This window comes from Martes martes (genome assembly GCF_963455335.1).
Source record: "Martes martes genome assembly, chromosome: 3".
NCBI lineage: Eukaryota > Metazoa > Chordata > Mammalia > Carnivora > Mustelidae > Martes > Martes martes.
The window spans coordinates 114,179,293-114,202,237 of record NC_137890.1 but is presented as its reverse complement, the minus strand read 5'-3'; the positions used below and the strand labels follow the sequence as shown (position 1 = coordinate 114,202,237).

The window sequence follows — 22,945 nt, the reverse complement described above, 5'->3', positions numbered from 1 at the left end:
GTTTAAAAGTCTGAACTAGACGTAAGGGATATCCATTCTCCTTCTGGCCACTGCTCAGAAGCACCAGGTTTATTACTGAGGATAGAAGAAATTTTATTTTTATTTACTTTAACATTTGTATTCTGCAAGTAAAGCTGAAAAAAAGGAAAAGGATCATGCTATATATTATGGAAATTATGGAATTGTGATATGATAAAATGGTTATGTTTATCAACAAGGCTATATGTACTTATAATAAAAACTATTTTAAATATAATTTATATACTCTGATTCCTCCCTTTATCCTACTATAGTTTATGTCCCCCCTAATTATTTACTAAAATAAGCCATTCTGTTAAAATTACCTCAATGAATAATAATCCTTGGGTCTAAATGTCCAGACTCTACCACTCGGCAGACTAACACTAGGCCAAGACACTTCACCTATCTGTGCCTTGATTTTTCTTATCTACGAAATGGACTTAATAAAACAGAACCTGTATCATGGGGTGTGGAAAGATTAATTAGCGTAAAGTGCTCTTTGTAGTCCTTGACAGAGTACTCAAAATAAAATCCTTCATTTATATATATATTATATATAACATATATATATAAATATATAAATATATATTTACAATGGCCTCAATAAATATGATACCTTTTGACAACAATTTTGAAGCTGCTACTCTGTTGGCAGTAACAGATAACATGTTTTTATTTTGTTTTGTTTTTTAAAATTTTATTTATTTATCTGACAGAGAGAGAGAGAGATCACAAGTAGGCAGAGAGGCAGGCAGAGAGTGGGGGGGTGGGGGTGGGAAGCAGACTCCCTGTTGAGCAAAGAGCCCGATGCGGGGCTCGATCACAGGACCCTGAGATCATGACCTAAGCTGAAGGCAGAGGCTTAACCACTGAGCCACCCAGGCGCCCCAACAGCTAACATGTTTTGAACGCTTAACATTAGGCACCCCGGGTGTGGCTCCCAGTCACTACAGAACTGAAGTCAGACCAAACTTGTCTTCACCTTTCATTTCCAAGCTGCAAAGTCAAACGACCAACCAACCCAATTTTTGTTCACCTACATATCAACTGTGGACTTCAAAAGGGCCAGCAAGAACTGTCTCTCTGTTGCTCGCCACTACCCAGCAGCATGATGTGTGGTACACGACAGGCACTCAGGCACTGGGTCAGTGGGTCAACTGAAACCAAACAAGCAAACCCGAACACCTGCCGCCTATGTGATACAAGCAGCTCTCACTAACAAATGGGCTCTTTCATTTTTCTTATCTCAAATTAACAGAAAAGATTTGACAGTGATGAAGTAGCTAGGAATGAAGGAAGAGATCTACAATGAGGTTCAGGAAATAAAGAACTGAGAGAAGCCAAGTCACTTCTTCCTATCTTCCATCTCCTAACCAGACAAGAAAAAGGAGAAATTATGTACTCTGCTCTATATGCATCAGTCCCATTTGCAAAGTGGAAGATGGGGCCCTCCACAGTCTAAAGGAAAACTGAACTCAAGATTTTAAAAATTGAATGGAAGTCGTCTTTAGAAATGAAGTACCTTCGCTATTAACTTTAATATACAGCTTTAACTTGTTTTAAGATTGGGATAAAGGTCCCCCCACCCCCCGCTTCCCTTTCCTTTTTGCTTTTGGACATGGAATTTTAGCAGATCTCCAAGTGGGCCTGTCCATGCATTTGTTAAGTAAAACAGCTCTTATACACCTAAGAGAGTAATTTTTTGCCAAGCTGCAAGTCTACAAATAATTTATGACACTTCTCCCCACAATTAGTTTAGAAGTATACCTAAAACTTAAGTTGTAATTTAAGTTGTAACAAAAATAATCACACACAAAGGTAGAACACAGAAGAAAGGAGACTTCCTTTCTTCTGTAGGAGCCCTTCACTATTTCTAGGCATATATAAACAAACAAAAAAAACAAAAAACAAAACAAAAAGATGCTCAACTGCAAGATAAGAGCATGATATCATCATACTTGAAACATGCTAAAATAAAGTAAGGCACTTAAAAATATTTGTGAAATGTAGGTTCCAGGTCTTAGTAGAAACCTAACACCAACTCTAAGCTAATTAAACATGTTTTGATTATTTCATGAGCATACATTACAGCTCTACTAAATTTTACTTAAGAACACACACTTAATCAGAATGAGATTGAAAAGTATTGAGCTGAAAAGCTGTCCTCAGTATACTGTTAAATTAAAAGAAACCAATTGTGAAATAACATTCTGTAGTTTATATAAAGGGGAAAAAAGCATATACTCAAACAAATGAGATTAGAAAAAGGTGTCAAAGGATACATACCAACCTGTTAAAATTGATTATCTCAGGAAAGTGATAAAGAAAAAAAAGGAGAATAAATGGTTCTATCACCTTTCTTTTGCACACTTCCTTCTGTATAATTTGTCTTATTATAACAGGCAAGTATGTGAAATTAATTCTTAAAGATAATTTAAAAGGAAAGAGTAAGTGAATCAACCTATTTCAAGATGTACTTCTATAGATGTGATACTCATTTTGCAAGTATAATTTAATATTAGCATATTAATACTCATTTAATTTTAGTAAATTTCTCCTGCATCCTCCACAAATAAATAAACAGTACCCTTTCCTAAACTGAGTTGGCTGAATGATGATGTTATGCTACACTTTCAGTATCTTATTAATTTTAAATGGGTACATATACAGACTCATGTTCAACAGGAAATCCTACACAGCATTTTCACAGATGGCTGTTTCTCGGTGGATAGTAATTTGACATAGCATGAAACAACAACCTATTATTACTTTAATATTAAGGTCAGCAGGATTATTTTTGTATGCCCAAATCAGTATCCCAAACATCTGAAAGTCTTTACTCTTTATCAGACCAAAATCTAGACAAAATGTCATTGACGTAAAGAACTGAAGAGACTGATGTCATTTAAGTAGGCATTACTATTGCAATAGTAATAGTGCTACTTAAATAGCCTTTAAAAATGAACAAGAAGTTAACTTCATACCTTATTAAAGGTAGGTAATTTCTAGCCCCTAAAATCCACTTTCTTATCAAGTGCTTTTATCAGCATAAATATAGATCTTATTAACAGGAAACTTCAACTCACATATGGTTTTGAAAACGATGCAAACACTTTTATTGAAACCACATTACCTCTAACCACAGTAAGACTTCTTAATCACAGAGTCAATGCAGCCATTCCCTCCTGTTCTTGATTCACCGGCACTAGAAAAACCAGTTTGTGTTCAGTTTACTCACTGCAGGTTACAAGAGCAAATTCCTACATGTGGAAAGACAGTTTCAGCACAGATAAAAGAAAAGGACCTACGGGATGCAAATTAAAAAGATGCTTCAAGCTTGTGATTCCAGAAAGAACTGAATACTGGCTTTGTCCTATGAAAGTCTGGAATACTTCAACTTATTTTACCCTAAAGATATATGGCCTCTACATTTATCTTAAAACTAAGCCCTAAAGCTCCTTATTAAATGAATCCCTGGACATGTTGCATTATCATCTCAACATAACTCTAAATGCAACAAAGTCAAATTTGGCAATTCATCACTTATAGAACAGTTATACGCACAAACACTATGTAAATACAGCAGTGACTACAATACGCAGCTGGTCTTCAAGGAGTTTACAGTCAAGTGGGAGACTGGAACATGCACACAAATGACTAGAGCCTCTCTCAACTGGGGTTATTCATCTGACTTAACAAAAGACAAACTGACTTCAGCACTATTTTCTCAAATCTTTCAAGGAGAGTACATAACTAATATTATTCTAGAGGCATATGAGGGATATGCCTCTAGAATATGGGAGGAAAGAATAAAAAGGTAAATGTATGGAAGCAGGGAAGCCCCCGTGTCATACTCTCAATTTTGTATTCTTTGCTGTGGAGCACTGAGAGCCCTGAAATATTTTTAAAAACAGAAGCAACATAATCAGACATGTAAAATACTATTCTACAGCAATAGTACAGATAGAGTGAAAGAGAAGACCAGCTATGAGATTACAGAAATAATCTCAGCCTCAGATGTAATAATGCCCTGAACTACAACAGGATCAAGAAGGATGAAAAGTGAATGAATAGGACTTGGTAAATGACAGGGCCAAAAAAGCAGTGGTTGTCTCCCAGGCTTTCATTGAGGGTGACAGGGAAGATAGTGTTGGAAATGTAACAGTTATAGGTTATAAAGAAAGAAGAATGGCTTCAATTTAAAAAAAAAAAAAATTTCCATGCCTTGAACTATGCTAGATTTGAGAATTAATATTCTTTACTGGTTACTAAGAACCATAAGACCGGATTTTAAAGCATGTATATCCTTAAATCATTTCTTCACAATAAAATACTATACCAGAAGAAATTTTATCTTGGTGTCTTAGAAAGAATCCCACAATTTAGCTGTCAGAACCAGCTTAGTAAGAAGATATATGTGGGTATCTCTTGTCTTCCAGGATTCCATAAGACTGATCTTTTATCCCCCAATGAGAATAAAAGACTGAAATCAGACCAAAGAATGATCACAGTATACCTAACTTCAGCTTGCTCTGTGACATTCACACTATAAATTCTCTTCAAGTATAGTTCTTATTGTAGGAACGACCTGTCAATGACATATTATCACAATGAGACTAATGTCATATGAGAGAAGTTAATTCACAAACCGGCCTTTGCCAAAGCTTTAAGGAAAAGTTGCCTAAGAAAGGAAGGAAAAATTTCTTATCACTCTAAGTGTTGAAGATTTGGAGGAAAAATGTTTCAGAAATCCACAAGAATATAAGATCTTTTTCTAACCAGTCTTGGAATTAAGCTTTGAACATGGGGACATGAATATGGAGTGAAATACAGAAATCACCTTAAGACTTCAAATGTATGTCTCCCTTACTATCTTGCTTTAACCATCTTCTATCACGTTTTAACTACCCTATCCCTCGTAAAAGACTTGAGTAACTAGTAGGGACTGGCACTCTCAACTCAGCTGCACAGGAGTCCTTACCTACAACCCAATCATGCTGATAAATGTGCTAAACATTTTTTTAATGAAAAACACATGAATATGTCCTTGTACATATCCATGACTTCCTTTATTGTCCTTGGTGAGATAATGAAATATTGTTGCTCATTTTAGTGGTCAAACTTTTCAACATCCAAGATGTTGATGTTGGGATGTTTACCGAATTATCTAAAATATCAGATACATCAGCTTTCTAGGAAAAAAAAAAAAAAAAGAGGCAGAACAGCACAAGCAGTAAGAAGAGCAAAGCTTTAGTGTTGGAGTCCTTGATTCAGATTCCAGCTTTGACACTTGTGAGCTTTTCTAGGTCTCAATTTCTTTATCTATAAAGTGGAAATTAAAACTACATAAACAATGCTGTGAGGTAAAATGAAATCAGTGCTTTTCAATCCTGGCTGGTCACTACAATCACCCTGAAAACTTAGAAACATAGTATCTCGGGCCCCATTCCATACTTACAGGGCTGTGGCCCACAAGTATTTTATAACAAATTCTAAAGATGAGCCTTATATGCCAGCCACAATTGAGAAATCATGGGAAAAAAATGATGTATTTTATGTTTTTACATATTCTCATATAAAACTTATATGTGTAACTTACCAGTACCCTAGTACACTGTAAGTGTTCAAATAAATGTTTGCTGTTATTATCAATAATTATTTTGAAATTGGGAGATAAAACTGGGCATTTGTAACAAGATGGGCACTAGGTGGTTGCAGAACTACTATGTATAAACCTCTCACCAAAAATGAGACTTAAAGCATGACACTATACTGTTTGAGACACAGTGAGAGATGACATAAATGAAGTTTCAAATTGATGACAACTCCTCTTCCAAAACACAGTTTATGACAGAAAGAAAATCTAGTTGGGCATTTTTTATATTTTTCCTAACAAAGCTTGACCATTCTAGATCATTCCATCACAAAACTTTAAATCTAATTTTCATTTTTCAGTAAATCATACAATGTACGCAAATTCACCACAGAGCAATTCAAGTGCTAAATAAATGTGTACAGTAACATTAACATGGCAGCAAATATCTAAAATCCACAGAAATGGATATTCATTGAAGATTCCTATTTCTCAGTTATTTATGAATGATAATTGCATCGTTCCATTTTAAAAGTCTAAACCCTTGAATTAATTAGCATTTCTAAATAAAGTGGCCTCATATATATGATACCGAGCCCTTTAAAAAAAAGCCCAACCATATCTTTGTGCCATTATAAAAATATCAATATTATCTATAACAATACATTATTATTTTTAAAGTTCTATTAGAAAACAACAAATCTGTTTTTAAATTTAGTTTCCAGTTTGTTTCTTTTGTAACACAAACTAGGGTAAATTCAGACACTACTCTAAGTACTAAACACTCTCTCTTCTAAATACAGAAATAAAAGAAAAAATAGTTACCACCGAAAGAAGATAAGGTGGCGTCTACAGCCATTTGGAATAAACTACATATATTTATTAGGCACTAAAATTTTTATTTTTAAAACACTTTCACAGATAATTTTTAATAAATCTACAACTTAATTACTAATGTTTAAAAGTTAAAATATTTCAGCTGTACAAAACTGTGTGTTTACCTACTTTACTGAATAAGATACTTTACCTTTGGGTTCCATATACACATCTTACAAAGATTACGTGGATCACTAATCTAATGCTAACAGATTGCTGCAAGTACTGAGAAAGAAGTATGTTATGTAAATAAAGCTTACAGAGAAGAAGTTGTTTTGGTCATTAAATTATAGGACTCTACCATTCTTCTATCATGTTTTAACCATTAATCCTAGTGGTATTAGAGAAACAAAGTCAAACCAAGAGATCCAGAAGGCCATGGTAATCTGATCTTGAGAGTTAAAAGAAACAGGGTAAAAACTAGAGTTTAAAGATGTCTCAAACAAGTATACCTACAGTTTTCACCTTTCCTCAGCCTGCAGAATATTAACTACTTATATTAAAAGAGCTTGTAAACCACTGTACCAGTGCCAACTGTGTATATGATAGGAAGAATGAGGAAAATTACATGAATTTAATCTGATTACCCACCACAACCACATTTTCAGGTATATTCAGAGTCAGAAGAGGGAGAATTAAGGGCATTAAAAAAGTTTTTGGTCTTAAAAAAAAAAAAAGCTTTTAGTCTTCAGTATACACTTGATCTGCTGCAAAGCAAAACAAAACCAAAAAACCCCAAACAAAAACAAAACAAAACACTTGGAACTACCAAAATAGATGATGACAAACACTACTCATCTGTGGCTCTTACCAAAAACATTTTTTGGATATACTGTCCTAATGCCTCTGTGAAACCTCTCTTTTCCACACTTTCTTGATTACCTTACTAAATCCCTCCCTATGGTTAAAAGGATAATTTGGCAAGTAGGATAAGCAAAGGATATTTGGCAAGCCTGAAAAACGCACAAAAATTAAGGAATGGAAGAAAGAATAGAGGGGAAAGAATGTGAAAGAAAAGAAGGGAAAGTGATCATAACCACCACTTCTCCATCATCAATTACTTCTCAAGAAACAAAGCAGGCTGAATCTCACACCTGAAAGTCCTACAATGACAGTACAACTGTCCAAAGAACATAATACCCTTTATTCTACTTTACCTCAACTCCTAAGTGAGAAAAGTTTAGGATATATCAAGTTAATAAGTTTGGAAACTTAGTCACAGATGCCGTAACAATAAACATTCAAAAAGTAACACCAAAAGAAAATGATTCATAATAACCCAGTGGGTTTCACCACAGTAATATTTCTTTAAAATATACAACTTAAAATAGCACAAAGTACAAGAAAATAACTTACTTGAGTTGGAACAAGTACAGGAGGATAGGCCATCTTATGATGTCTATACACCCAAAATGCACAAATAACAATCCCCGCAATTAACATAAGTGGCACCAAGGAATACAGCAATATGTTGTAATAGGGTGGTTTAGGTGTAACTGGGTTTGAAGTCGCTGTGGAAAATAGAAGGAAAAAAACAATTCAGATTTGGTCTACAAAATTCCACAATTAAGTATTTATTATAGTATCAAATCTTAGGAGAAAAATGAGAGTAGGAGAAGGTAGGAGTAAATTATTACATCAACATAAATATTCTTTGTTTTCAGTGTACTAGTTGAACAGACCTATGTGTTTTCCCTGTGAACTTACGCTGTGTGACTTCCATCTCCGGAAAATAAGAAAACCTTTCGTTACACATATTGCCCTCACAGCAGCAAAAATACACTTCAGGGCTGTCTTTTTTTTCTATACAATCAGTCCTATAAACAAACAAAGGGGAAATAATTAAAATCAACATTAAACTGAATCTGTAAGTGAGTGTTTTTCTAAAATTCTTCTCAGAGATAAAATAATGAAAACGTTATTCATAGTCAACTTCAAGATTTTTATTAATATCCAGTGATCAATTCTTAAAAGCCAAAAATGGGGCGCCTGGGTGGCTCAGTTGATTAAAGGACTGCCCTTCGGCTCAGGTCATGATCCCATGGGATCAAGCCCCGCATTGGGCTCCCTGCTCAGTGGGGAGCCTTCTTCTCCCTCACCCTTTGTTCCTTTGCTTATGCTCTCTTGCACTCTGTCAAATAAATAAAAAAAAAATTAAATTTTAAAAAGCCAAAAACGTTCCAGTAATCCTGTTACTAAATCTCATCAAACAAACAAACAAACAAACGAAACAGCTGCTTCTATAGCAATCATACTAGCTCCATGAGACCACTGCTTTAATTTGGTTTTTAATGATCAATCTAAAGCAACCATCTTTTTTTTTTTTTTAATTATTAGAAAAGCTTGAAAAGGAACATAAAGCCAATGAAGAAATTTGGTTTATGAGTGCTTTCTTTTACAGGAAATATACCTTTCCCATTGCATGAATACAAAAACTGAACACTATAAATAAAACTGTGTGTGTGTACACACCAATACATATATACATATAAATATACACACACAAAATGATGCAAGTTCCTCTCATGGCAGAACCTATCTCAACATCAGAGACCCAAGCTAGGTTTGGGAATTGAAGAGTGTCATTTTTTGGAGTAGATTTACATGCCCTAAACAAAATGAACAGGGTTAAGATAACCAACAAGTAGAGATCATCATCTAACAACATAGAGAACCTAATAACTCAAAACCTGATATGAGTTAGGTTGATTGGGGAGCTGATGAGATAGGGATTTAGTTGCTAGAACAAACCCTAGTCAGCTGCTAGTAAGACACAGCTATACCTATTAAAAAAAAAAAATCAAACCTTTAAATACTGCTAATAAACATCAGGTGAATTTAAAGACCTATCTTACAAATACACGGCAAACTTTTGTAATGGCTGTTAGAATAATAAGGCTGAATTTAAAATGGAAAGCTTAAGAAATTTCAGGGGGAAGACTATTTTAACAAAATCAAAGATTAAAATTAAATCTACACCAATATCTATTTAGTAGAAAGTAAAAAACAACTCAAAGTGAAATCTTAAGTCATAAAAATATATAAATTTAAATTTTTAATATTTAGAATCATGCCTCAAATTATAGGAGGTGAAAATGATTAAGTACCTAGCTTAATAATTAAAAAAAGTACTTTTCACCATCTAATTTCACTCTTCTTTTTATCACTGTCTTTTCCTCCATACTTTGACCTTTCTTGAATCTTTTAACTATTCTTCAGGTGAGACAAATAGTTTTTTACCACAAAAAGAACAAGGATCCCCGGTTTCAACTAACTGATAAGAAATAATTTGGATAAAGACTTTCCCCCCAAATTCTTCCTACCGCCTTTTTTTTTTTTTTGGTAGATAAAACTGAAAAAATACCACATTAATTTCAGGTATACAACATAGTTATTTTCATATCTGTACATACTGTGAAATGATCACAATAAACTAGTTAACATCAAATATAATACACAGTTACAAATTTTTTTTCTTGTGATGAGAACTGTTAAGATCTACTTTCTTATCAGGGCATGTGGCTCGCTCAGTCAGTTAAGCCTATGACTCTGGATTTCAGCTCAGGTCATGATCTCAAGGTTGTGAGATGGAGCCCAGCTCTCTTACTCTCTCTGCCCCTCCCCAACTCCTTCTCTAAAAGAAGAAAAAAAATCTCCTCTCATCAATTTTCAAGTATACAATACAGTTTTATTAACTACATCTGCCACGTATACATCACAATCCCAGGACTTGTTTTATAACTGGAAGTTTGTACCTTTTGATCACCTTCAACCATTTCACCCAATCATCCACCCCCCCCCCAACCCCTGGCCTCTATATCTAGGAGTTCATTTTTTTTTTTAAGACTACACATATAAATGAGATCATATGGTATTTGTCTTTCTCTATATGACTAACTTCACTTAGCATAACACCCTCGAGGTCTATCGATTTGTCTCAAATGTCAAGATTTCTCTTTTTAAAGGCTGAGCAATATTCCTGTGTGTGTGTGTGTGTGTGTGTGTGTGTGTACACACACATTTCTTTATCCATTAACAGACACTCAGGTTCTTCCATATCTTGGCTATTGTAAATAATGCTGCAATAAACATAGGGGTACATGTATCTTTTTACAAATTAGTATTTTCATTTCCTTGATAAACAGCCAGAAGTGGAATTGCCAGATCATAGAGTAGTTTTATTTTTAATTCTTTGAGGAACCTCCATCCTGTTTTCCTACTGGCCCTACTTCCCTTTCATAATAACAGATATCACTTGATGATCACCTCTATTAATAGAGGCTAAGAATGAGAAATGCAGCTAAAATGTGTAATTACAGAGGAAAAAAATCCCTGGAAATTTCAGAGATTTAGAAGTATACCCTAAATACTACATATATACCTAAGATTTTAATTTCTAATGAAAAATTGAGAATTCAATTTTCATGGGCTTATTCTACACATTTTGCTATTAACCACATATGGCTAACCAATCACAGGTTAATGGTAATCAGTTAAAGCTCCTGAAAGTGGATAGGCAAGTATCCAGTGTTCAATGAGTATATCAGTATTTTCTGGCTCCAAAATGTCTGTTTATCTAGGACTTTGCAGCCTCTGCCAGTCATTAGCACCCACCCATAGTGGGAATCCTGTGGCCCAGGCAATTTAAGTGATCAGCCAAACAACTATGGGACTCCTTACAGAAGATCACAGGTAGTCAATAACATGCCTACTGTATTTAATTTCCAATACAGACTAAAACAATTTAAGCAAAATTTTCTAAATAAAATGTAGCTTTCTATAAGGACTCTGTTAGTACTGATGTCATTCCAAACATCAAGTTAAAATGTCTCTCAGAGGTAAAGAACAAAGGCCTACTTTGCAAGGAAAAAAAAGGAAAAAAAAAAAAAAAAACCAAAACCACAAAGATCAATTTTTTCCAGATACATAAAGAGGGAAACTAAAAGAAAATTAAATACTATTATGAAGCCTTACTTTCTTTGAGGATACAGGATAGATTTTCAAAAGATATACTGTCTTTTAAAGCAATTTTAAAAATCCCTTTTCCTCAAAATGGACATTAAAAATAGTTTATCATCCTAATAACATAGGGGAAAAAATGGTTCTATCTCACTATTTGGTGGATTATTCAAAGTGTATCAAAGATAAAATATAAACATGCCATATTTATCTTATTACTTAAAACATGTATCTTGTCACTAGAACATGTTATAATGGTCTTCATAATCCCATCTTAAAAAAAAATTTTAAGTGAAAATACACGCATTGGGCTTTCCCCCTTTAAAAAAGGAGTGGGGAGGATTATTCAACATTCTCATAAAAAAAGAAGAAGTTTCCTTACCTGTCATAACAGTTGATATCATCCAGCCAACAACCTTGCTTCACTATTTCAATGGAACCAGAAATATTCTTCCAGGTAGCAAAACAATGTCGCCTTTTATCTTTGTCACCGTAACAGGGTTCAACACCAGTTCGATTGGTTTTATCTCTTTCCCAATTAGCATTATAGAAAATACACTCCTGAGTTTCTGATCTACCAAGTATAGCACCTATAAAATAATGAAACAACTTAATATTAGCTGTATTAGCTCTTAAGAGATTCTCTCCCATATACTGAGCTCAGATGTGCCTAAAACATCAGTAACTTTCTGTCTTCCCAGTGTTGTAACAATGGGTTTGTTTCTACATCAATCTCTGTACTTGAAGTGTGACAAACATAATAATGGAAAATGATCAAATATATCACAATATTTCTCTGAAAAAGGACAGTTTCATTTCATTTAAGAATGTCCTTGATTAAAAGCAGTAAAATTGTTAATTAAATCTTGACCCTGGATAGATTCCTTTTCGATATCCTGTGTGACAAAATAGGAACTAAGCAAAAGCACTTCTACTGCATACTTAAGTACAATGACTGCCTCAAGAAAAAGCCTCTGCATGATTGAGTTGCGAATTAAACCAACCATGGTTATTCAGACTTGGGCATCTGACAGACATGTTCTCAAAAATGAACAAACCAAACCCATTATCTTCAAGAAAAACAACGGACAGTATGCAATGCCAATGATAAAATTCGATCTTTTAAGAGAAAGAATTTTGGAAAATTTGCATACTTTCCCAACACTTAAGGAATTCTCTCATGAGGGGTGCCTGGGTGCCTCAGTCAGTTAAATGTCAGACTCTTGATTTTGGGTCAGGTCATGAGCTCAGGGTCATGAGATCAAGCCTGGCTTCGGACTCTGCCTTGGGCATGGAGTCTGCTTAAGATTCTTTCTCCCCCTGTCCCTCAGCCCCTCCCCCATCCTACTCCCACTCGCATGTGCATGCATAAGCATGCTCTCTCTTAAAAAAAAAAAATCTCTCAGGGATCAGTGAAGATGTTAATACATGTAACTTTAAATACTGAATAATGAAATTTGCCAATAATTAGGTCTACATAATTTCTAAAAAAAAAAAAAATGGGCAAAAGATTCAAAATAACATGCTTTGCTGAAAAGATATGAATGGAAAACACTAACATGAAAGGATTCTCAGTATCATTAATCATTAGAGAAATGCAAACTGAAATTCTAATACTGATTAAAATGGCTAAAACAAAAACAAGCTCAAATGTTGGTAAATATGTAAAGCAACTGGGACTTTCACATATTGGTGGCTGTAATGCAAAATGGTCCACCCACTTTGGAAAGCCAGTTTGACAGCTTCTTATAGTTAAACATACACCTACCATACTACCTACACAGCAATAGCATGCCTAGGTATTTACCTAAGAAATAAAAACATATGTTCATGCAAAAATCTGTACATGAATGCTTAGAATGGCTTTATTTACAATCAACCCAAAACTGGGAACAACTCAATATCCAGTACTGCTAAGTGGATAAACAAACATCTATACAATAAAAAGAAATGAAGTAGTGATAGCTGTACAACATGGATGAAGCAGATACACATTATACTATATGGGATTCCATTTATATGATATTCTGGAAACAGTGAAATTACGGAGACAAAAATCCGATCAGACATTGCCAGAAGCTGGGAGTGAGGGGAGAGGACTGATAACATAAAGGCATGAGAAAATTTTTCAGAGGGACCAAAATATTCTACATGATAACTGTGGTCAGAGGGTATATGACTTATGGGTTAATCAAAAGTGACAGAATTATATTATCAAAAAAATACATTTTATTCTACGTAAATTATACTTCAATAAATCTGACCCCCCCCCCAAAAAAGCAAAAAATCTACCACTTGTTGAGTTTTGGTATAGTATCAAAGAAAAACATCCACAATTATCTAAAAATACATTTTTTCTAACAATATATATGTGCATGACCAGACGTCCTTCATATCAAAAGAACATATCACAGGAGACTTAATGGAGAAAGAGATACAAGAATCCAGTTGTCTTCCAGAAAAACAGTCATTAAAGAGATCTGCAAAAATTTCACTAATTTTTCTGTTTTGGAAAATATTTTTCATACAAATGTTCTTTTGTGAACATATAATGGATTACTGTTACTGTTAAATTTTTTAAATTCTGTCACTTTCTAATGTGATAAGGATGATAGATATAACCCCCTATTTTAAAAAAAAACAAAAAAACAAAAAAAAACCTCTGGGGTTCTAAATTTTTAAAAGTCTTAAAGAAGTTGAGACCAAAAAGAGTAAGAAATCGTTGCTGCTATACAATTTCCTAGTACACAGATGGAATTATAAGCTGCTAAAATCTGTAGCAGTATTAGCGCGATGGACTTCCTCTAAACTATGGAAGAAATAAAAACAGGAGTGGACATATTATAAACTAGGGCTAGTACCTCCATGTTCTCTGTATTCTATTAAAAAGCGAGGGGGTGCTGCTTGTACTATTTACCTGTATTTTAAAAAATAGCTATTTTCTAAGTTACTCCTTTTCAGAAACCTGTTGAAAATACCAGCAAAGTAAGTTCCCTCCTTTACTAAATAACCCAAAAGCAATCATTCACTGTCACATTATTATCTTAAAACAAGGTATGGCCAACTTTTTCTTTTTTTTTTAATTTAATTTAATTTTCTTTCAGTGTTCTAAAATTCATTGTTCATGCACCACACCCACTGCTCCATGCAATACGTGCCCTCCATAATATCCACCACCAGGCTCAAACAACCCCCCACCCCTCTTCCCTCCAAAACCCTGTTTGTTTCTCAGAGTCCACAGTCTCTCATGTTTGTCTCCCCCTCTGATTTCCCCCAACTCACTTCTCCTCTCCATCTCCCAATGTCTTCCATGTTATCCTTGTGTTCCACAAGTAAGTGAAACCATATGATAAATTTTTCTATAAAGGGCCAGATGGTAAATATTTTCGGCCTTGCAAACCACCTGGTTTCTGTCACAACTACTCCATTCTGCCATTATAGCACAAAAGCATCCATAGGACAGTATATAAATGAGCATGGCTCTGTTTCAGTAAAACTTTACTTATACACACTAAAAATGAAATTTCATGTAATTGTTACATGTCACAAAATACTATTTTTTTTCAACCATTTAAACATGTAAAGATCATTCTTAGTTTACAGGCTATAAATCTGGCTCACAGGCTATGTGGTCAACTATCTCTTAAAACAATGTCCTAATTCCAAATTAGTATTTGCCACCTCTGTTCTAGAGAAAAGATAAACAAATGACCCATTTCCTCGTTTAAAAAAAAATTTCTTCACTAAGTTTTAAAGGCAAACAAGATTTCAGCATGGTTTTCTAGATCTAGACTATCATTTGAAGGATATTTTCCAGAGACAGAAAGAAGACTGCTTATATAGAAAATTGTGACAAACTCATCATCCCCTCCTCAAGCTGATTCTGTAATCAGTCTCTATTCCATCATATCTCTAACTGAACACTAAATAACATAATTATAAAAATATTTATTATAAAAATATATATTATTATAAAAATAAAAATTACACATATTTTTATGTTCTTAAGTTTGCATTGTGACTTTAAAGGTGCAATTCTAGGGGCACCTGGGTGGCTCAGTTGGTTGGGTGACTGTCTTCGGGTCAGGTCATGATCCTGGAGTCCCGGGACCAAGTCCTGCATTGGGCTCCCTGATTGACAGGGAGTCTGCTTCTCCCGCTGACCTTTCTCCACTTATGCTCTCTCTCATTCTCTCTCTCTCTCAAATAAATAAATAAAATCTTTTAAAAAATTTTTAAAATAAAAAAATTTTTAAAAAGGTGAAATTCTATAAAAAAGGGCAAAAGTTGCTTATATGTGTGAATTTTTAACAGCAACTTCCAATTTAAAATTTCCTGAAACTTAAAACGTCTACCCATAAGTTTATTCTGTCCAAGTAATTCCAAATAGTTCATACTATTTTCAAAAGAAATAAACAGACATAAAAGGTATGTGTTCTTGGTTTAGTATGACAGTTCTTAACTAATTATGTACAACAGAATCCCCTATGTTTTCTCAAATTCCTGTTTGAGTGACATTTTAGCCCTGGGAATGAGTAACTGAAAAGTCTACGACAGGAGGGGTATATATCCAGAGAAAGTGAGTGAGTGAGTGTGTGTGCATGCATTTTTTCCTTTTTGACAAAGACCCAGTGGTGATCAAATGTTCTTCCCTAGTTAAGTACCACTGGCTTAACAGACTGTGAACTGAATTTGGAATTTAGTTCACAAACTGTGGCCTTCAGTAAATCACCAAAACTTTCATTACCCTGTTTCCACAACTGAATCAATTTCCATAATAATTTTGTAATTATTATGAATAATTTCATCATTTCATAATTCACATTTAGCCTAGTTATAGTAAATCACTTAAGTCTTTAGATAATAGTTCTAGTTCCAAAGTACTACTTATGCATTAAAGACTAGTCCCATTTTTCCTGCCACTTAAAAAAAAAAAAAAGGCAGCACACTGGATCTGAAATTTGGTAGAACATCTAACCATAAAATAGCCCTGCAAAAGCCATATTTAAATCTAAAGTACCCCTTCTATGATGAAAAAGCTGATTTCACCTAAAGTGACTACATCTGAGGACAATGAGGATTTTTTTAAAGTAGTAAATTTTAACCTCATACACCAACACTAATTTCACACACTCCCTTCCAGAAACAGAAAAGAAGGGACTATTTCAACTGATCTTATGAGGCCACTATTACCTTGATAACAAAAACAAAGCACAAAAAGAGAAATACAGACCAATATTTCTTACCAACTTAGATGTTAAAGTCCTCAGCAAAATTTTAGCAAACAGAATCCAACAGTATATATTTTTTTAATTTTATTTTTTCAGTGTTCCAAGATTCACTGTTCATGCACCACACCCAGTGCTCCAAGCAATACCCTCCTTAATACCCACCAGCAGGCTCATCCACCCCCCCACCCCACTCCCTTCCCAAACCCTCAGTTTGTTTCTCAGAGTCCGCAGTCTCTCATGCTTCATTCATCTCAACCTCCAATTTCCCCCAATTTACTTTTCCTTTCCTTCTCCTAACTGGCTCTCTCTACTTGACTTATTTCTCTCAGCATAATCTCCTCCAGTCCCTTCCATGTTGATACAAAAGTTGAGTAACACCAAGTAGGATTTATTTCAGGTATATAAGGTTGGTTCAATATTCAAAACTCAAGCAATCTGCCAAATCAAGAAACTAAAAGACAAAAATCACACAATCTATAAGTACACCAAGAATAGATGGGAACTTCCTCAAACTTACAAAGAGCACCTACAAAAACACCAACAGCTAACATCATAATGGCAAAAGACTAAATTCTTCCCCTCTAAGATCAAAAACAAGGTAATGATGTCTATTCACTACTCTGAACACTCTACTGAAATTCTAGCTATTCCAATAAGGCAAGAAGAAATTAAAGGCATACCAAATGGAAAAGAATAAATATTTCTGTTTGCAGATGACATAACTGTCTTTGGAGAGAATCCCAAGGAATCTTCAAACAAAATATCAGAATGAGTTCAATAAGGTCACAGCATATAAGATCAATACACAAAAACTGCATTTCTATATACTAACATTGAAGCAGTAGAAATGAAATTTAAAATATAATACCAGTGGGGCACCTGGGTAGCTCAGTCAGTTAAGCTTCCGGCTCCTGATTTTTGTCTCAGGTCATGGTCTTGGGGTCCTGAGATCGAACCCGGCATCAGGCTCCCCAATCAGCGCAGAGTCTGCTTAGGATTCTTTCCCTTTACCCACTCCTCTCCCCACTCCACCCCCCCGCATCTTGCGCACATCTGTGTGCATTTGAGCGCACTCTCTCAAATAAATAAAATCTTTTTTTTAAATGTAGTACCAGTTACCACTGCTCCTTAGATTATAAAATACCTAAGCTATAATCTGACAAAATGTATAAAATCTATGTGATAAAAATTATAAAATGTTGATGAAAGAAAAAGACTTTAACACTTGGAGAGACATACCATGATAATGTATAGGTTTAATCCAATTCATATCAAAATCCCACTAAATTTCCTTGTAGACATAAGTGAACTTATTCCAAACGTTTTTAAAAAATAAAGTGGGAGAATTCATGCTTACTGATGTTAAGTCTTACCATAAAGCTGAAGTATGACCAAGTGGTAATAGAGGTGGGACAGGCACAGATCAATGGAACACAGAGAAAACCCAGAAAGAGATCTACACAGGTAAGCCTGATTAACTCTGGAAAAATGAACAAAAGCAATTCTACAGAGGCAGGAAAGCCTTTTCAATAAGTAGCGCTAGAGCAATGGGAAATGATTAAAGCAACTATTTCTTAAATGCCCTCCCCTTTGCTATCTATCATCATTTTAATAGTTCCTAAAAGTCCAGCTCTTGCAAAAAAGCCTCCTAGGCTAAATCTCATGTGACAATTTTCATGTTTTCTCAAGGTAGATATAACAAAATCCTAGAAGTCCTTTAACAAGAACTACTCCTTCCCCCAAAATGTACACCACTTGCAATCCAACATACAATGTATTCCTTTACATTTACTTACTGTTTTTGATCAGTTGCCTATATACATTCATTTACATGTCAGAATGACAGTGGGTCTAAAACTATCCATCTTAATTGCCCTCCAAATACAATCAGTATTTAATGAATGATAAAATGTAAAAAAAGCAATATAAGAACTGAATAAAAAACCCACTAACTACTACAGCTTCCCAGCTTCAAACAGGTAACTGGAATTAAATATCTTTAACAACTAAGAATTGCATTAATTCCTTTTCCGATTAAGAAGACAATGTTTTTCACAGTCCTGTGACCTGCATCACCCTATCACAATTTTCCTATGTACACAAACAACATTAAACAAAGAATTGTTTGACATCTCACAAATATGAGGGTCACTTCCTTTTTTTTTTTTTTTTAAAGATTGATTTATTTGAGAGAGAGAGAGAGAGAGAGAGAGAGAGAGAGAGCATGAGAGGGGGCGGGGTCAGAGGGAGAAGCAGGCTCCTCACTGAGCAGGGAGCCTGGCAGAGGCTGGGTCCTGGCACTCCAGGATCATGACCTGAGCTGAAGACAGACACTTAGCGGACTGAGCCACCCAGGTGGCCTGAGGCTCACTTCTGAAAAAGTTCTCTAATGGTGTCTGAAACTATCAATAAATTATTGAGAATACAGTATAAATAGGCATGCTTCCCCTAAACCTGTTCCTCCTATAGGCAAATTAGTCCTCTAGGAAGGGTTAATGAAGTTTCAAATAATAAATAAAACTTGATAAGCAATTCTTGTTTCCCTTTCACATATTATTGCTTCCTGTCACTCTAGGGGTAAAACACACATCCAAAGAGAATCAGCAACAGCAGGTAGATTAGACTGATGATGCTTTTAATCCAAAACATTTTATAGTATAAATTAAAAAAACAGAATAGTATCAAAAGCATTATACAAAAGAATGATTTTAGATAAGTAAATAATCGGGAAATTCTAGTATAGTACAACCCCATGGCACCAAGAAACCCTAAAATAAGTAAATATATACAGTATTTTATTAGTTCAGCAGGTATTATTTGTCTCTCCCTATGCTAGGTAATCATCCAACTACCCAAAAACTTGCAACTTGAATGAGTAGCATACAACCCTCAAGTTGAAGGATTTCTCAATTTCTCCCAATAAGGTATTTTTAAAATTTTGGCCAACTGGAAATATACAAACCTTTGTATATTTATATGAAACAGTCCAATGTATACTTATTTTAATGAATTCAATGAATTAAGTTTTATGAATATTTTAAAATCAAAGCACAATTTTATAAACAATTTTGTTCAAATTTCACATGCATCTCTCAACAAGTGTCATCCCATTTTTTTTTTAAGATTTTATTTATGTATTTGACAGAGAGAGACAGTGAGAGAGGGAACACAAGCCAGAGGAGAGGAGAGAGAGAAGCAGGCTTCCCACTGAGCAGGAAGCCCAATGCAGGGCTCGATCCCAGGACCCTGGGATCATGTCCTGAGCCAAAGGCAGACACTTGATGACTGAGCCACCCAGGCACCCTCATTATTCTTTTTGAGTCATCAAAAACTATCAAACATGAATCATCTTCACTTCCATTTAAGTTGCTTGAGAAGCAATACGTTTTAAAGTCATATAGGGTATTATCACTGGAAATATTTTTCCAAGCCAATAATATCCATTCACATAATACTAAGACAGTGATTTTTTTTTCACTGTCCTATAGGTATATTTTATGATCTTCAGAAAGTAACTACTTATAATATTGCTTTTAAAAATGAGCTTTTTTAAGTTGTTGGTTTTTTTTTTTTACAGGCTCTGTAAATAGTTTCTCCAAGAATAATTCATTTGTTTAAACTTTTTATTCCCTTCTACCTTAGGAAACTGACATAAACATTCAATCAAGCACTGATTGGCATAATTTCAAGCTCGCCTGCCTTTTCCAAACGTTATATTTTCATTCAAAATAAAATTGAGAGAGCCTCAAAATATGAAAAACTTTGTGAGGATTCAAATACAAAATTACTCTTCTTCTGAGGAATGATCTTTTAGAGAAAACTATGCTTTATACTGAGCATTTACAGATAAAAAAAAATTGACCACATATTTGTACTATAAATTAACACACCAAGATAAGTGCTACAGTTAAATGCTGTAGGAATTAGAGATGATAACCTATGAGCTTTCTAGAATAAGCCCTGTTACCCCTTCTGTATCACCAGTGCCTGGCGCAATACAGGAACTCAATAAATGTACACAAAATCAATTCACACAAAAAACAAAAAAGAAAGACTTTACAGAGGAAGTGGGACTAAAGCAAATTATTAAGGAGAGACAAAACTATGGCAAACAGAAGCAGGGAAGATAATGACCAACTAAGTAGGGATGTGAATAATCAAGAGTGTTTGACAACACTGCTCTTAATAGTCGTGCACATTCCATACTGTTTAGTACTGGGTATAATCAAGGCAGGTCTGCAAGACATCAGAAGTTAAGAAAAAGAACAGAAGTGATATTTCTAAGATTAATCTAAATACAATGACTATTCAAGTGTGTTGGATTGGAAAGAAACTCAGTAAGCCACACTAACTACCCAATAAAAACCAAGGGTCTATAGTCTTATCACGTGCTAACCAGACAGTCACAAGTATCAAAAGGACTGGCAAATTACAAGACAGAGATCAAGTTTTTGCTTTCCATAGTCCCTTCTTTGGTCCCTCTTCATGTAAGAAAGTAAGAGATAAAAGTGATTTAATTTGTAAAAGTGATTTGCGTGTAGAGGGTTGGCTGTTTCTAAATGTTTATCTTCTAGCATCTGACAAAACAAAGCTGGCTTTCATACTATGTACCCTTTGTTTCTTTGTTGCTAACTCTCATCCTGATATTCACTCCTACTGTCATGAAAGATACATATTTTCAGGGGTAAGTAAGATATCTTCAAAGATGAAGCACAACAGCAAAGTGTTTTTGCCTAGAGCCACAAAATGTGTGGGATATCTATAAATGCCCAGGATGCAAGATTAAAATAGTTCTACCCAGTTCTCTGGCACTCATTCGAAATATGAATTACATCAAAACAAGTACAAGTAGATACAAGTATTACCTAGGCTGTGTAAAATAGATTTCTGATATTAGATGTTCATCTTGTGAGGGCAGGGGAGATCACAGTGACTGCAGCTAGAGGCCAGTACTCCTATCAGAATTAATGGGCTATTTTAGAAACTGTACAAAAGGCAAAAACGGGCATAAATTTAGAATAGTAAGAGATAAAAGGTAAATTTGCAAAATCAGAACAGAGCTCTTAAAATAGATTAAGGAAACACACACAGAGCAGTTCCTACAAAAAACAATCTACACATCTCAATTACAGTGAGAAGACACTACGTATATTAAGGTTTTTTAGTGCTTTATTTTCTTGTGAAGATGCAGCCTTCTTTTTAGTAAATCATCAAACTCTGTCTGATGCAAAAAGACTAAAAATGGCTCATTTAGGCTGCTATGAAAGTAATGTGAAATATCACCCTTGAGGAGCCGGTAGTATAAAGAGTAAGAAACTGAAAAAACAAAACAAAACAAAACAAAAATGAAAAACCACCTCATCACAAAAGTTTTCATTAAAGTAATATCTGGCAATTTAAAACCATCAAGTGTAGAAAATTAGCGATACTTACTAGAGTAGCTTTAACTAGCAATACAATTCTATTTTTTTTTTTTAGATTTTTATTTATTTATTTGACAGAGAGAGATCACAAGTAGGCAGAGAGGCAGGCAGAGAGAGAGGGAGGAAGCAGGCTTTCCACCAAGCAGAGAGCCCGATGCGGGGCTCGATCCCAGGACCCTGGGATCATGACCTGAGCCGAAGGCAGAGGCTTTAACCCACTGAGCCACCCAGGCGCCCCCAATACAATTCTATTAAAGGAAAAGAATGCAGACTGAAAACAAACTATGACATTAAATATCAAGGGACACAGAATCAACCTAACTAGTCTTAAATCAACAGCTTTTTTTCATATTTATAACCAAGATTCCTAGTATTAGAAAACAAAAAAATCTAAAATTCTTGTTTATTACTTTTGTGTGTTATAAAATTTGTCCCACTTCAAAACTCATTTTAATAATGTTTCTATGAGGGGCACCTGGGTGGCTCAGAGGGTTAAAGCCTCTGCCTTCGGCTCTGGTCATGATCCCAGGGTCCTGGGATCGAGTCCCGCATCGGGCTCTCTGCTCAGCGGGGAGCCTGCTTCCTCCTCTCTCTCTGCCTGCCTCTCTGCCTACTTGTGATCTCTGTCTGTCAAATAAATAAATACAAAATCTTTATTAAAAAAAACCAATAATGTTTCTATGAAACTATAAACACAGCATAGGTCTTCCAGCATCCTTTCTTTTCTATATTAACACACATCACGGAAGACAAGTAACCTTCCCTATTTGGCTGCCCTGGGCTGTTTTTAAGGACTAGGAAGAAAAATTCACAATGTGCCAAAAGCCTTCTGATAAACAGGT

General features: G+C 34.8%; 1 protein-coding gene across 1 annotated transcript in view; it reads right to left on the bottom strand.

Annotated features, from left to right (window-relative positions):
• ACVR2A (activin A receptor type 2A) overlaps positions 1-22,945 on the bottom strand; it is an 84,162-nt gene that overhangs the window by 22,669 nt on the left and 38,548 nt on the right. Inside the window, exons 2-4 of the mRNA XM_080799837.1 lie at positions 11,832-12,039; positions 8,198-8,307; positions 7,847-8,001 (exon numbers count right to left, since the gene is read on the bottom strand). Of these exons, the coding sequence (XP_080655963.1) occupies positions 7,847-8,001; positions 8,198-8,307; positions 11,832-12,039 (473 nt within the window). The remainder of the gene's footprint in view (positions 1-7,846; positions 8,002-8,197; positions 8,308-11,831; positions 12,040-22,945) is intronic.